Below are 13,633 nucleotides of genomic sequence, written 5' to 3' on the forward strand. Positions count from 1 at the left end.
CAGCCCCTGCACAATCAAAAAGACCTTTGAAAGAAAGAGGTTGTTATGGGGGAGTTTGATTCCAGACTGCACACGTAATATTCATTGAAATAATATATTGGTTTAGTGTTTTCCAGAATACAGCTATGATAACATTGAAAGCTCTGTGCAGTCTGACCCCTCTAGCTCTCTAGCCTCAACTCTTGTCATTGCCAGACTTATGTACCCTTTAGCTACCCACCAAGGTACCGTTAGTCTTTCAAATGCACTTACAATTTCCTGCCTCTGTGGCTTTGCTTTGTGAAACAGAACCAGCACTAATTAATATAAGGCACAATATGATAAAATTATTGGAATAAAGAAGGGGCAGTGGCAGAACAGATGTCGATGTGAATAATTCAAGCTTTTCAGATTTGAAAAGACTTTCTTAAGGTGAGCAGAAAGCAAAGGGTGAGATAGCTGGTGTCTTGGGCAGAATTGTGGCCCTGCCAAATTCATATTGAAATGCCAATTCCTAGCACATCAGACTGACCATATTTGGACATAGGGTCATTACAGAAATAATTAGGTTAAAAGGAAATCATTAGGCAGGCCCTTATCCACTATGACTGGTGTCCTTACAAGAAGAGGAAATTTGGACAAGACTCCTAGAGAGGCAAGACCATGTGAAGACAAAGGGAAAAGGTAGCCATCTATAAGCCAAGGAGACAGGGCTCAAAAGGAACCAGCCCTGCCCACACCTTGATCTCAGACTTCCACCCTCCAGAAATGTGAGAAAATAAATGTCTATTGTTTAAGCCACCCAGTCAGTGCCACTTTGTGATGACAACCTTAGCAGACTCATACAGATGGAGAGGAAAGGCGCGTGGGGAGCAGAGCAAGCTAACTTGAGAGGCAGCGCAGGTGCAGAGTGCTGTGCCTGTGGGCCACGCATCTAGGTTACCACTACTAGGTTACAGCTGAAGGTTGGCTGAGTTCCAGAATGGAGTGGACATTTGCCTGGTACTTGAGTTAGCCGACCTCTACTGGTGTAGAAAGGGCATCTGTCATGATTTGTTTGGTCTGAAAATGAGAGAAAGGACCTTCAAGAGAAGGTTTATCAGAAGCAGGACAGAGCTTTGTTTTTTAAAGCTTGGGTCCCTTGTTATTGTGAAGGGAGAATCTCTCCTGCCCTGGAACCACCAAGACTCAGGTGATTATTGAAGACACAGAAGGTAGAGAGAAGGATGCGTGGGAGAGCTGCTGTTGCTGCTTTCATTTTGTGTTATTTTGCTAGACATGCGGGGGTCATAGCAACCTTCTGTTATCCTTGTTAGCTTGGGTTGACTGAAGTGCCAGCATTTCTCTTAGTTTTTGTCTTTTGTTAAAAAGAATATTTTTTAGAGCAGTTTAACATTTATAGGAAAATTATAAAGACAGTACAGAAATTCCTATGCACTCCAACCCAGTTTCTTCTATTAGTAACATTTTACATTAGCATGGTTACATTTGTTACAATTAATAGACCAATACTGATATGTTACTAATCCATATTTTATTTAGGTTTCCTTAGTGTTTACCTAATGTCCTTTTTCTGTTCTGGGATCTCACCTATGACACCATATTGCATTTAGTTCTCATGTCTTCTTTGACTTCTTTTGGCTGTGACATTTTTCTCAGGCTTTCCTTGTTTCTGACGACCTTGACAGTTTTGAGGAGTACTTACTGGTGAGGTATTTTGTGGAGTGTCTGTCACTGAGATTTGTCTGATGTTTTTCTTGTGGCTAGATTGGGTTATGGGTCATTGAGAGAAAACACAGCAGTAAAGTGCCATTTTCTTCACATATAAGGATACATACACCCTATCAACATGACTAATCACTGTTGATGTTGACCTTGATCAGATAGTGTTTATTAGGTTTATCTACTGTAAAGTCACTATTTTTATCCCCGTTCCATACTTTACTGTTTGAAACAAAGTCACCACCCACGGTGCACACTTAAGGAGTGGGGACCCTTAGCTTTTTAAACACACAAAAAATGTGCAGCAGCTTTTGAAGGGCAGGTGTGAGTGATGATGTTGCTGAATTGTGGGGAGTAGGGAAAAAGAAAAACCCATGCTTTTGTGGTTTATGAATGTTTTGTTTAAAAAAAGTCCCAAAATATTGCTGTGAGAAGTAAGAAAAATGTCAGTTGGAATTTTGTAATTTGTGGAATAAAAATTTATTTTAACCTTGGGCCTAGACCTACTTTGTTGGTGGTTTAATTAAGGCAATCAGTTCTTACCTCTACCACTAGGACTCCTATGCTGTTGTTGCAGCCAGAGAAGGGAAGATTAAAATTGTCTTTTATTATTGAGAGATTATAGAACATGGTTTTCTTAAAAGCAGTGCCTTTCAGTTGCGTTTACTGGATAGTCGCAGTCTCTGTGAGTTTTTCACAGCCTCACAGCCTGACCTGGCTGAGTGAGCCATGGGGCACTTTTCCTAGTTACCTGTTCTATTATTGGTAGAGGATTTCATTACCTCCCTCTAGTGGTCAGTTTTATAATATCAGATTCTACTTGGATTAATTCAGCAGTGGAAAAATCCAATTTGTGGCCATCTTTATGATAATTTTCTTGAATATTTTAATATAAATGCTAAAATAAATAGTGGTTGAATTTTAGCTATGTCTTTTGGTATTAGAACTAATTTTAAAATGAGGCAATGTTGTAAGGCGGTAATTATAACTTGATGAAAAGCTGTAGTGATGAAGGTAATATTTACTTACCTACTATTATACTAAGCAGTATTTAGTATACTAAAGGTTTACCTACCTACTATTAGACTAAGAACCTCAGTGGACATTTGGTTTTTAATCAGGAATTGAATTTGGCTTCTTGCAAGTGTTTTATCAGTGCTGTAGGAGCAAGTGCTTATTCTAGATAAACTTGAAAGCTGCAAAGCTTTATGAGGCTAGGAGTGAGGGAGGCCTCTGAGCATTGTTTGTCATTTCTTCACAGATAAAATTTTATCTCCAGTGCAGGAAATAGCCTTCTTTTAGAGATTTACATCAGCATTTATTATTTTACCATGGCTTTAAATATGCAGCTTTTTTCTTCTTTTTTTCCCAGGATGCTATCTCTGGATATTCTTAGAAAGTTAAAATAATTTACTAGAACTACAGACTGGCTTTGTACATTTCCTGATGGAAATACTGGGTGATGCAGGATTTGATTATGCAGGCATTCATCCTTTGAATGAGTTCTAGTGTTTGTGCCCAGACTGGGAGTTTTGTTTCATGGAGATTCAAAAGGATGACATCCCAGGAAAGGTAACTGAATCCATGTGAAGTCTGTGAGTCCCTCTAGTCATCTTCCTCCTCATCAGGACGAAAATTGGACTTAAGAGGCAGCGATCCACTAAGCACTGCTTCTGCTCAGAAATAATAAGGAAGGAATTCATACAGAGAGCTCGTATGAAGCCAGTAGTTTGTGTCTACTTGTGATCCTCTTGCTGTGTGTGATACCATATAGAAATCGTAAAGAAATGGCTATATCTTTGCTTTTATGACTAGAAATAGCACATTAAATGATGTGGTCTGTCTGTTGCCACTCACCCAGCTCCATCTGATCCACTGGAACTCCACTCTGTTTGGCAGCATTGATGAGGCTGTGGGGAAGCCGCACGGGATCGCCATCATTGCTCTGTTTGTTCAGGTAAACTCTCTGCTGTGATTATCGTATTGTTTAGAGATGCTAATTTCCAAATCATTTTGTAAAATACTTTTTATTCTCAATTTTATTGCTTAGAGATGAAATTACACACATACAGAGAACACTTGATAAAAATAGAAAACTTGATCCTTGTGGTCCATCAGAATTCAGCCATATTCGTTGGTAGAAAATAGTTCCGTTATTTAAAGTTAGAAATTTTCTTCAGAGAAACGTTCAGGATCTTTGGAGAAATGATTGAGAAAATGACTCCTGAAGGTAGATTTTATTTTATGAAAAAGGTTTTCAGAAAATGTCTTTAGACCCTGGTTTACACAAAAATCTACAAAAAAAAAAAAAAAAGAAAAAAGAAAAAAAAGAATTATGTAGTAGATTACTTTAGCCCTTCTTTGTTAACAATTTTCACTCTGAGATTACTTGAAATACCTTTGCAGATATAGTCAATATAACATTTAGATTTGAGCACTGTGGTAGGCAAAGGATAGTATATAAATTTACCCAAACATATGAAAGCAGATCTTGTGCTTTCAGAGGTGAAAACTTAATTCAGTTTTTAAGGTGAATCTTCTAAATTTTGTCTTATTACCTATTTGACATCGTAAAAAATTTAGAGGTGAAAGACTACCTGGAAATTTTAGCTTTAAAGCTGCCATTAGGACCAGAAACCAGAGTTCCCACTCTGCGTGGCTCTGGGCTGCCTGTTGGATAACCTGGGATTAGAGCATGTTAGCACAGTGTTCTTCAAAAACTTAATTTTCCAAAGAGAGTTCGATAATGGGCCCTTTTAAACTTGTTTTTTTATGGCATATATATCACAAATTAATTGCAATAATTTTTAATACATATCTCCTAGATGTTTCTTTATTGATGTTTGAAAGTAGCCATCAGTTTAGGCTCTTAATATTTTAAAATCAGCATCTTGCAAATATGACACATTATAGAAATTTAGAGGAAATCCTTACATTTTTCAGTGAGTCCTCTTACTATTTATTTCACAGCTTTGTCACAGGTGGGGACCTACATTCCTTGTGTTTTATAACTGCATTATATAACTAGAAAGAAATCACAAAATATTACTGAAAAAAATTTTTTCATTATAGAAATATATTTTGATAATTTTTAGTATATTGAAGTAATAATTATGAAAGACTACTCTTATAACCCAGAAAAGTTAATAAAGTATCCAAATCTGAGAAATTGAGACAGTAGAAGGTACTAAAGGTGAGAATAAAAAATAGTAAAATAAAAATAAGAATGCAAATAACCATATAGTCATATATAGAAGGGAAAGGAACACGTCAGTTTCATCTTTGGAATTGGCACTCAAATATTTGTGGATGGAATTAGGTGTGATAACTTAGTATTTTCACTTCCTGATTCTTACTACGTAACAGGTGACCTGGATTTGTAGAGCTTCGGACTGAAAACCCAGCCCCTTAGAACTAATGCGAGTATTTCCAAGAACAAGCTGCATTATTGCAGGCAAGAGAAAGCCTGGAGAGCAAGCACACTTTTTCTAACTTTTCATAAGTTTCTGTGAGGAAAAATTCAGGTTATCTGTGTGCAAATTCTCAGGAGAGAGTAAAACTGCAGAACTGAGAGCAAAATTTCAGGAAGGAGAGAAGGAGAGGGGAAGGGAAGGATGGGCTGAAATCCATCTGGGGAGTCTGGCCCTCGGGCTGGAGGAAAGAAATTCGGTGGGAGGGAAGTCAGAGGCATTGAGTAGACTTTCCTTCCAAGAAGTTTGGCCAAAGGAAGGAAGGAAGGACAGATGGGGCAATAACTAGCGATGATGTCCGGTGAATCTTTTGAGATTTGAGATCTGCCTGTAGTTTTTGTTTTTCCCTGAGCAATAAGATCTATTGCAGAGATAGAGATTAAAAATACTGGAAAGAGAGGGTGTCACTGATGTGGAAAAGTCCTGGAGGAGGCAAGAGGGCATGGGATGGAGAGCTTATGCGGTGGACTAATCTCAGATAGGAGCAGACCCACCCCTTCTCCAAAATAGAGGGCCAGGAGGAAAGGGTGGGCACACTTGGGGCCTATTTGTAGGTGGAGAAGGGCAGGACATTAAGGGAGTTCATGCCTGATGACCTTCATTATCTCTGAGACACAAAGCAGAACTATTTATAGAACAAAGAAAACGTGGGTGTGGGATTGAGTCTTGAAATAGACCAGAAGGGGATGATAATAGACTTGGCAGTCACTGAGGGATTGGACACCCCAGATCATACAGGACAGGGTATGATGGGTTGTTCTTTATCCAGGTAAAGGGCTAGGGAGTTCTAGTAAGTTGTTGTGTTGATCCATCACAGAGCAGATGATTTAGGAGGTAAAAGGATTAAAGAATGGAGAGTGGTTGGAGAGACATCATTCTGTCTAACCAGTCCCACACCATGTCTAGGCAGGAGGGGGAAGGAGAAGAAGCCACAGGGACCTCCCAGCCTTGGCTCCTGGTGATCAGTGAAGGGGAGAAAGGAAAGAGCAGGAGAGCTGGATGACCCAAGGCATCTGGTCAGAGAGGCCAGTCTTTCAGAATTGAAGTTTTCAGAATGAGAGCACGTACCAGGAGTGCCCTCAGAGTTGGTTTGCTGAGGTGGAATGGGGCAGAAGGCCACAGACTGAAGGGTGAAGAGACTTAGGCCAGGGAGGGGCCTCCAACCCTGGGTGCTGAAGCTGTCCAGGGTAGTAGCAGGAGGTGATGCCTGGGAGAGATTGTCTGGTGGGTCAGTAAGGGAGAAAGAAGGAGGCCTTGATAGCCTTAGAGGATGGTTCCCTTGGGAGGATGGCTTGAGCATGTGGGTCAGAGAGTTCCACACTGAAGGGAGCAAGAGTACAATGACTGTGGATCCCAGTCTGTCTCCCTGGGGGACTGCATGGCGTCTACTCGAAGGGCCTGCAAAAGAGCCATGCCCTTGGGCAGACCTGAGGGGTTCAGGTAGATCAGGAAGTGGTGGGAGATGTTGGCAGAAATGCAGAGTTGTTCTGTTCTAGAGAGTGCAGTGGAAGATAAGGAGAGATTGAGTTAGAAGTGAAAAAAACAGGTGGTTCAGGGCTGAGATGCCAGGCAAGGAGAATGGACCAAAGTGGTTTGCATTTCCAGTGGTGGTGAAAGACGGCAAAGGTGAGAGCTGAGAAATGAGTTGTTCTCAAGGTTCCTAGTGGGCTTTTGGTACCAGGTTGTGTTATCTGAACAGTTGCTTGCATCGTTTTAGCAGTTGGGGTGTGGAGATTATCATCAGTACTTGCTTTTTGCTGGTCATCATTACTTCATACAAAAATTTGGCAAGGAAGGAAAAGAAACAGATGGCGTAATAACAGAGTTTATAGAATTTGCAAGATATAAAGTTTTGCCCATAAAGTAGAGTCTTTATAGATAGAAGGAGCTAGTAATAGTTGTTAAGTGCTACTGTATGGAAAAACTATATTTGATGCTGTAGGGCGTCCAGATTAAGAATAATAATGGACATTAAATGAATTATGATGACCCAAACCTGTTCTACAGCTTTCGTTTGATTTAATCTTATCTACGAACCTATCATTTTTATCCTCCCCAGCAAATAGCTGAGGAAGCGGAAGGATGTAGAGGTTAAGTACACTTGCTTAAGGCCACACAGCTAAGAGGTGGCCGAGTCAGGATTGGAATCCAGGCAGTCCAGTGCAAAGTGAGCCTGCTCCTGAGCTGCCACATTGAGTGGCCTTAGTGTTCATATGTGGACTCTTCAAAGAGTTTACAACCCGACAGGAGTTGCCCGAGATGAAAGCAGACCCCAAGTGCAGACGTAGGCCTCCCGGTGCTATAGCAAGGTTAAACCAGTAAGACAAAGAGAGGTCCATTTCTCCTGAAGAATGGGTAATGATTTCTGCCTAAAAATTCAGGCTGCTGTACCCATAGGTACATATGCATTAGGTTTTAATTTTTTTTGTTTGTTTTTAACTTTAGAAAGTTTACTTTCTGTTTTTAGAGCCTATCTCAGGAATAATTGTAGACTCTTGGAAAGGAGTTCACGTCTTAATGGTTTAGAGCTGACTGGCCTACCTTAGGTGGAGCATTTCTTGTATCTCTCCTGTGCCTTTGGATGCTCTTTCATCTGCATGCTTTGCAGTTGGTTAATATTGGGAGAAACAGAGAATGTGAACATACTGACAGCTACTCTTGCTTCTCTTAGGTCATTCTCCAAATATCTATGTAGAAGGAGAAAAGCTGACAAAAGCAGCAACTGTTTATTTGAGGTTCTAAATGACCTCCATTACTCTCCTCCATTATCATGGACCATTGGAAATTGGTCAGATTTCATTTAAAAGTTTTAAAGCCAAAGTCAAGAATATTAAGTGTTAGAATTTTTTGGTCTCAATTTTTTTGGGAGCATTTTATACACTAATAATATATAGTGATATGTTTTTAAAAATAAGGCTATAAAAAGCACATTCTTATTTATTTAAAAATAGGTAGTTATAAAATTATGTCTAGTAGTAATCAAGAAGGGTCTTGATTTTGGTGAATTTAACATACAAAATCACATACCTGCTTTTCTAAGTTAATATAATTTTTCAGTATTGTTAAAATCTTTATAGCAATGATCTATAGATGCCAGAGTTAAACATGGAAGGGTTTGAACATGTACTGAGTAGTTTTAATTCAAAAATATCCTTGATATTTTTATATAACAGTGCTTTATAATTTGATATATTATATGTAGCAAAATGAGTGATTCCTATACATAGTAAGAATTTAGAACGAGTTCTTGTACATTTATTTATCTAATACTTTATTATACTAGCTTCATTACAACTTTAATTACCTTTAGTAGACATTGACCTAGTTATTAATAAAAGGCCATTTAATTGTTCCTTCAAAAGGACATTCAGATGGACTGGAACCAAGTTCTGTTAGTTTTTTTTTTTTTTTTTTTTGGTGATAGAGTCTCACGCTGTCACCCATGCTGGAGTGCAGTGGCATGATCTTGGCTCACTGCAACCTCTCTGCCTTCTGGGATCAAGTGATTCTTCTTCCTCAGCCTCCCGAGTAGCTGGGACTATAGGTGCGTTCCACCACACCCAGCTAATTTTTTGTATTTTTAGTAGAGACAGGGTTTCACCGTGTTAGCCTCGATCTCCTAACCTCATGATCCACCCAACTCGGCATCCCAAAGTGCTGGGATTACAGGCATGAGCCACTACTCTCGGCCCTGTTAGTTTTTTTTTTGAGTTAAAGCTAAACACTGAAAAATGTTGTGGTTGTGGTTTATGCTTTATATTTTTCAGATAGGAAAGGAACATGTTGGCTTGAAGGCTGTGACTGAAATCCTCCAGGATATTCAGTATAAGGTAAGTCATTATTTAAAATAATATAGAAATACTGGTTGTGTAGGAGGTCCCCGTGACCACCTGCAGGCTCGATGCTATGTTAGAAGGACTCACAGACCTCAGAAAAGCTGTTATCCTTGTGGTTATGGTTTATTACAGTGAAAAGAAACAGATCAAAAAGCAGAAGGAAAAGGTGCACGGAATGAAGTCCAGGGGAAACCAGGCACAAGCTTCCAGGTGTCCCCTCCCAGTGGAGTCATGCGAGGAGGCCCCTAATTCTCCTAGCAATGATGTGTCATAACATGTGTGAAGTGTTGACAACTACAGAAGCTCACTCTAGCCTTAGTGTCCAGAGATTTATTAGGGGTCAGTCATTGAAGCACAAAATGCCTGCAACGTAACTGTCCTCAGCTACTCACTCTCTAGCAGCAACCCTCTCCCTGCCCTCTTCACCATAAGTCACATTGTTAGCATCAGCTTCTCTGTTGCAATTGGTACAGTATGTCTGAAGGCCTCAAACATAACAACAGGAGTTCACCATAAATACAGCATGGCCCAAGGCTGCAGGCACACAGAAACACTCTTATCAGGTAGAATATTCCAAGCTCAGAGTTTATATCCCAGGACCCAAGAGTTAGTCCTAAAAGCAGGCCTTTATATGGGATGTGCAGGATTTGAGCAACTCAGGCCTGCTGAGTTAACCCTTTCCTACCTGCATAAAAGTTGTATAAACGAAACAAATAAAAACTTGGGGAATCATATTTCAAAGTATTTACGTTAAATAAATTTAAAGAAAGAAAACAAGTACATATATGCGGTAAGATAACATCCAAAAGAAGGTGATCAACATGACTCTGCAATGATATGGCCTAGCATTGCTAGGAAGCCAATGCCACCACCACACTCAGCTAGTTTTTGTATTTTTAGTAGAGACAGGGTTTCTCCATGTTGGCCAGGGTGGTCTTGATCTCTTGACATCATGATCCACCTGACTCCGCCTCCCAAAGTGCTAGGATTACAGGCGTGAGCCACCGCGCCCGGCCCAGTGCCAGTCTCTCTTATAAGCAGTGCCTTCTTGGCTCACTCTTAGTCAGTTGAATGTGAGTGGCCTGGGGGAGGGGAAGTAGTCCAGTTTTGTAGGGCTGCTGGAGATACAGACCGGGAGTTGAACTTGTTTAATTACAGGAGATCCAGAGACCCAAAGCCAGTTTTAAGAAAGATCAATTTGGGAATCAAGTTTGATTAGGTTTATACTAGCACAGCCCAGGGTATCCTGAACCAGGCAGAACCCCCACTGAAGATCTCCTGAGTAGGTTTGGAATGAACCCAGCTTCCAAGGGAAGCCCAGTCCAGACAAAAGAAGCTGATAAAAAGACGGTGAGGGCACATTTTGACTTATATTTGTACAACTGCAATGGGCTGTGGGCTGTGAAAGTTTCCTTTATTTCATCATCTAATAGGACACCAATCATTATGGAATTCAGGAGGATTGGGGAGGCAAGTGAGCTAGATTCTTTAATGTATAAAATAGTCCCAGGAAGTCAGGAAGGGACTTGGAGGTTATGCAATAACTTTCCCTATTGCATCTGTATTGATAGAGAAAAATCTTTTAAGAAACATCTGATTTACATGACAGGACTATTTGCCTCTAAAGTCTAAGCAATTAAAATGACATGATTTAAAATGATGATCTTAAATGTGAATTGTTGAATAAGGGCACAAATTATTCCCTTGCAATTTAAATCTAGCTTTGACAAACACTGATTGGAACAGAATATTTCCATCTGTTTCAGATCTCCGTTTCCAGATGAGGAGAGCATCTAGTATAGATCCCAGAGCTGAATTACCGAATCCAAATAGGACAAAACAAGAAGTTGCAAGCCAGGTTGTAGTGCCAAAAAGATTAGGAGCTGAAATGAAAGCAAGCAGGAGGAAAGGCATTTTGAAAATTCCCCCATCCAGGGTTCAGGCATTTTACAATGAGAATTTAGCCCAAGTCTCTGGTATGAATGTGCTCAAAGCAGAAAAGGTAACTGACATGGGGCAGATGGGGCACCATGTGTAGGTTCCACACCAGGACTTATACGGAGAATTGAACTGTGGTAGCAAAGAAAATAGCCATATAATTAGAGCAGGAACCAGACAATGTTACTCCAGTGAGAAGGTGGAAGGAGATACCCACAAGTCTGTGGGACCTGATGAGGCCATTCAGAAAAGACTTCATTCTAATTTTTTAGTTCTAATAGATTTTTATTCTAAAATCTAGAAATATTACATTAACATTGGGTAAACATTTTTTCTTTTCAGGGGAAGTCCAAAACAATACCTTGCTTTAATCCTAACACTTTATTACCAGGTGAGTGTTTATCTGATTGCATAAAATGAATTTTAACAGTGGCTATAGTCACATTGTTTTCTTCAGACTATGTAAAACTATATATTGTTAATTAATAAAATTTATTTGCAGTTTACATTCTCTTTAGCAGATATCATTTCCATGGAATATGGAAGTAAACCTTTTGAAATAATAAAGAGACACTTTGCCACTAGTTCCATTGATACGAAGAGCTTTCATAGGATTGTCATTTGTAAAAATTGCTACCTCTGTGTAAAGCACCAGTATAATAAAATAACTTTGGCCGGGTGTGGTGGCTCACGCCTGTAATTCCAGCTACTCAGGAGGCTGAAGCAGGAGAATCGCTTGAACCCAGGAGATGGAGGTTGCAGTGAGCCGAGATCATGTGACTGCACTCAGTCTGGGTGACAGAGTGAAACTGTCTCAAACAAACAAACAAGCAAAGAAAAAACCTTGATATACCTCTAAGACTGATCAGTGGAGTTCTTAATCCTTAGAGTAAAATAGACTTTGTATCTAATTTTGTAAGGTTACCTCTCTGCAGTAATACTATTATATATTACTCTAATTGTATTTGTGTAGAGGTAACAATTATACATAAAATACTCAGAATATGATTTAAAGGTTGTTGTATATAAAATTTTGATCTTTACATTTCTCTGCCCAAATTATGTGCTGTCTCTTAGTGTTTTAAACAAAACCAGTTGGTACATTGTATCTTCTGTTTTCTACATTTAATTAATCTACAACAAACCGATTTCTATCATATATTAAACATTTATCCATCATATTAATCATAAATTCCTCTAATGCAGAGCTAAAAGATTTCATAAGAATGACCCATTTTGTTCTATTGTAATATTTTAATATTTTGCTGTTGCAGAAGCAGTATAGTGGTAGCTAGAACTGAATGGTTAAAAATACAGGCTTTCAGACAGATGTGGTGGCTCACACCTGTGTAATCCCAACACTTTGGGAGGCTGATGTGAGAGGATTGCTTGTGACCAAGAGTTTGAGACTAGCCATAGCCAGACCTCGCTCTCAAAAAAAGAAGAAATAATTGCTGGCTGTGGTGGGGTGCACCCATAGTCCTAGCCACTTGGGAGGCTGAGGTGAGATGATTGCTTGAGCCCAGGAGTTTGAGGCTGCAGTGATTCATGATCACATCACCACACTCCAGCAGCCTGGGTGATAGAGCCAGACCCTGTCTCTTAAAAACGATAATACAGGTTATGAAGACAGACTGCATGAATTTGAATCCTGGCTCTGCCGGTGATTATTAGCTGAGTGACCTTCTGCAAACTGCTACTCTTTTGAGATTCAGTTTCCCCATCTGAAAAATAATATTAATATTACTACCTATCTCACTGGTTTATTGTGAAGGTTAAATGAATTAAAGTAAATTACTGGCACGTCGTAAGCATTCAATAAATATTAGATATGAAATAGTCAGGTAAGTCCTTTAGTAAAGTGAAAAAATCCAAAATATAGATACACTTCTAAAGTGATTAAACTTAATAGGTATATATAGTAATCCATTGATAGAAATCACTGTGAATAATAGAGAATTCATCATGTTTTTTATCAATTATTTTTTCCACAATGAGTACTGTAAGAATGTGGAGCTCTAGTTTAAAAATGACATCCATCTTAGAAGCATCATTTGGACAGTTTGTAATTTTGAAAATTGTTGTTGGAGTCATCAGGATTGTTATTAATTCACTTGCCTTTTCCATGACATATCCACGTGGCCGTGCAGACCCTCTGCTGCGGGATTACTGGGTGTATGAAGGCTCTCTCACCATCCCACCTTGCAGTGAAGGTGTCACCTGGATATTATTCCGATACCCTTTAACTATATCCCAGCTACAGGTGAGTGTGCTGCTTTGAATCTTTCAGAGTAAAGTTATGAGTTAAACATTGTTTCTGGGAAAGGAAAACGTCTGTTTTATGTTTTAGCTCCTTTTAGATCAGTCATACCTCTCCAGATGAAAGTTAAGTGGCTTGACCTAGTAAAAGTGATTGAAAGGTCAAGGACGGACAGAACCCAACACTAATTTATGGTCTGTATTTTAAAAGTTAATTTTTAGAGAGTTAATCGAGATCACTGAAAAGCAAAACTTTTTATTAGTCTAGTTATTTCCTTATGTGAATTTCCCCAGGTGTGGAGAATAGAAAGTCTGGAAGTAAAGTGGGGATGCTGGTTATTTCTGTAAGTCACTCATAGACTTTGAAATCATTTTGCCTTGGTGTGTACAGGAAAATTCTGCATGTGTGGGGTGAAGGACCCAGAAGGA

General features: G+C 39.3%; 1 protein-coding gene across 2 annotated transcripts in view; it reads left to right on the plus strand.

Annotated features, from left to right (window-relative positions):
• CA8 (carbonic anhydrase 8) overlaps positions 1-13,633 on the plus strand; it is a 99,664-nt gene that overhangs the window by 46,417 nt on the left and 39,614 nt on the right. For both annotated transcript variants that reach the window (XM_050802269.1, XM_050802270.1), the window contains exons 4-7: positions 3,563-3,658; positions 8,939-9,001; positions 11,288-11,336; positions 13,096-13,208. In XM_050802269.1, the coding sequence (XP_050658226.1) occupies positions 3,563-3,658; positions 8,939-9,001; positions 11,288-11,336; positions 13,096-13,208 (321 nt within the window). The remainder of the gene's footprint in view (positions 1-3,562; positions 3,659-8,938; positions 9,002-11,287; positions 11,337-13,095; positions 13,209-13,633) is intronic.

This window comes from Macaca thibetana, chromosome 8 (genome assembly GCF_024542745.1).
Source record: "Macaca thibetana thibetana isolate TM-01 chromosome 8, ASM2454274v1, whole genome shotgun sequence".
Taxonomy (NCBI): domain Eukaryota; kingdom Metazoa; phylum Chordata; class Mammalia; order Primates; family Cercopithecidae; genus Macaca; species Macaca thibetana.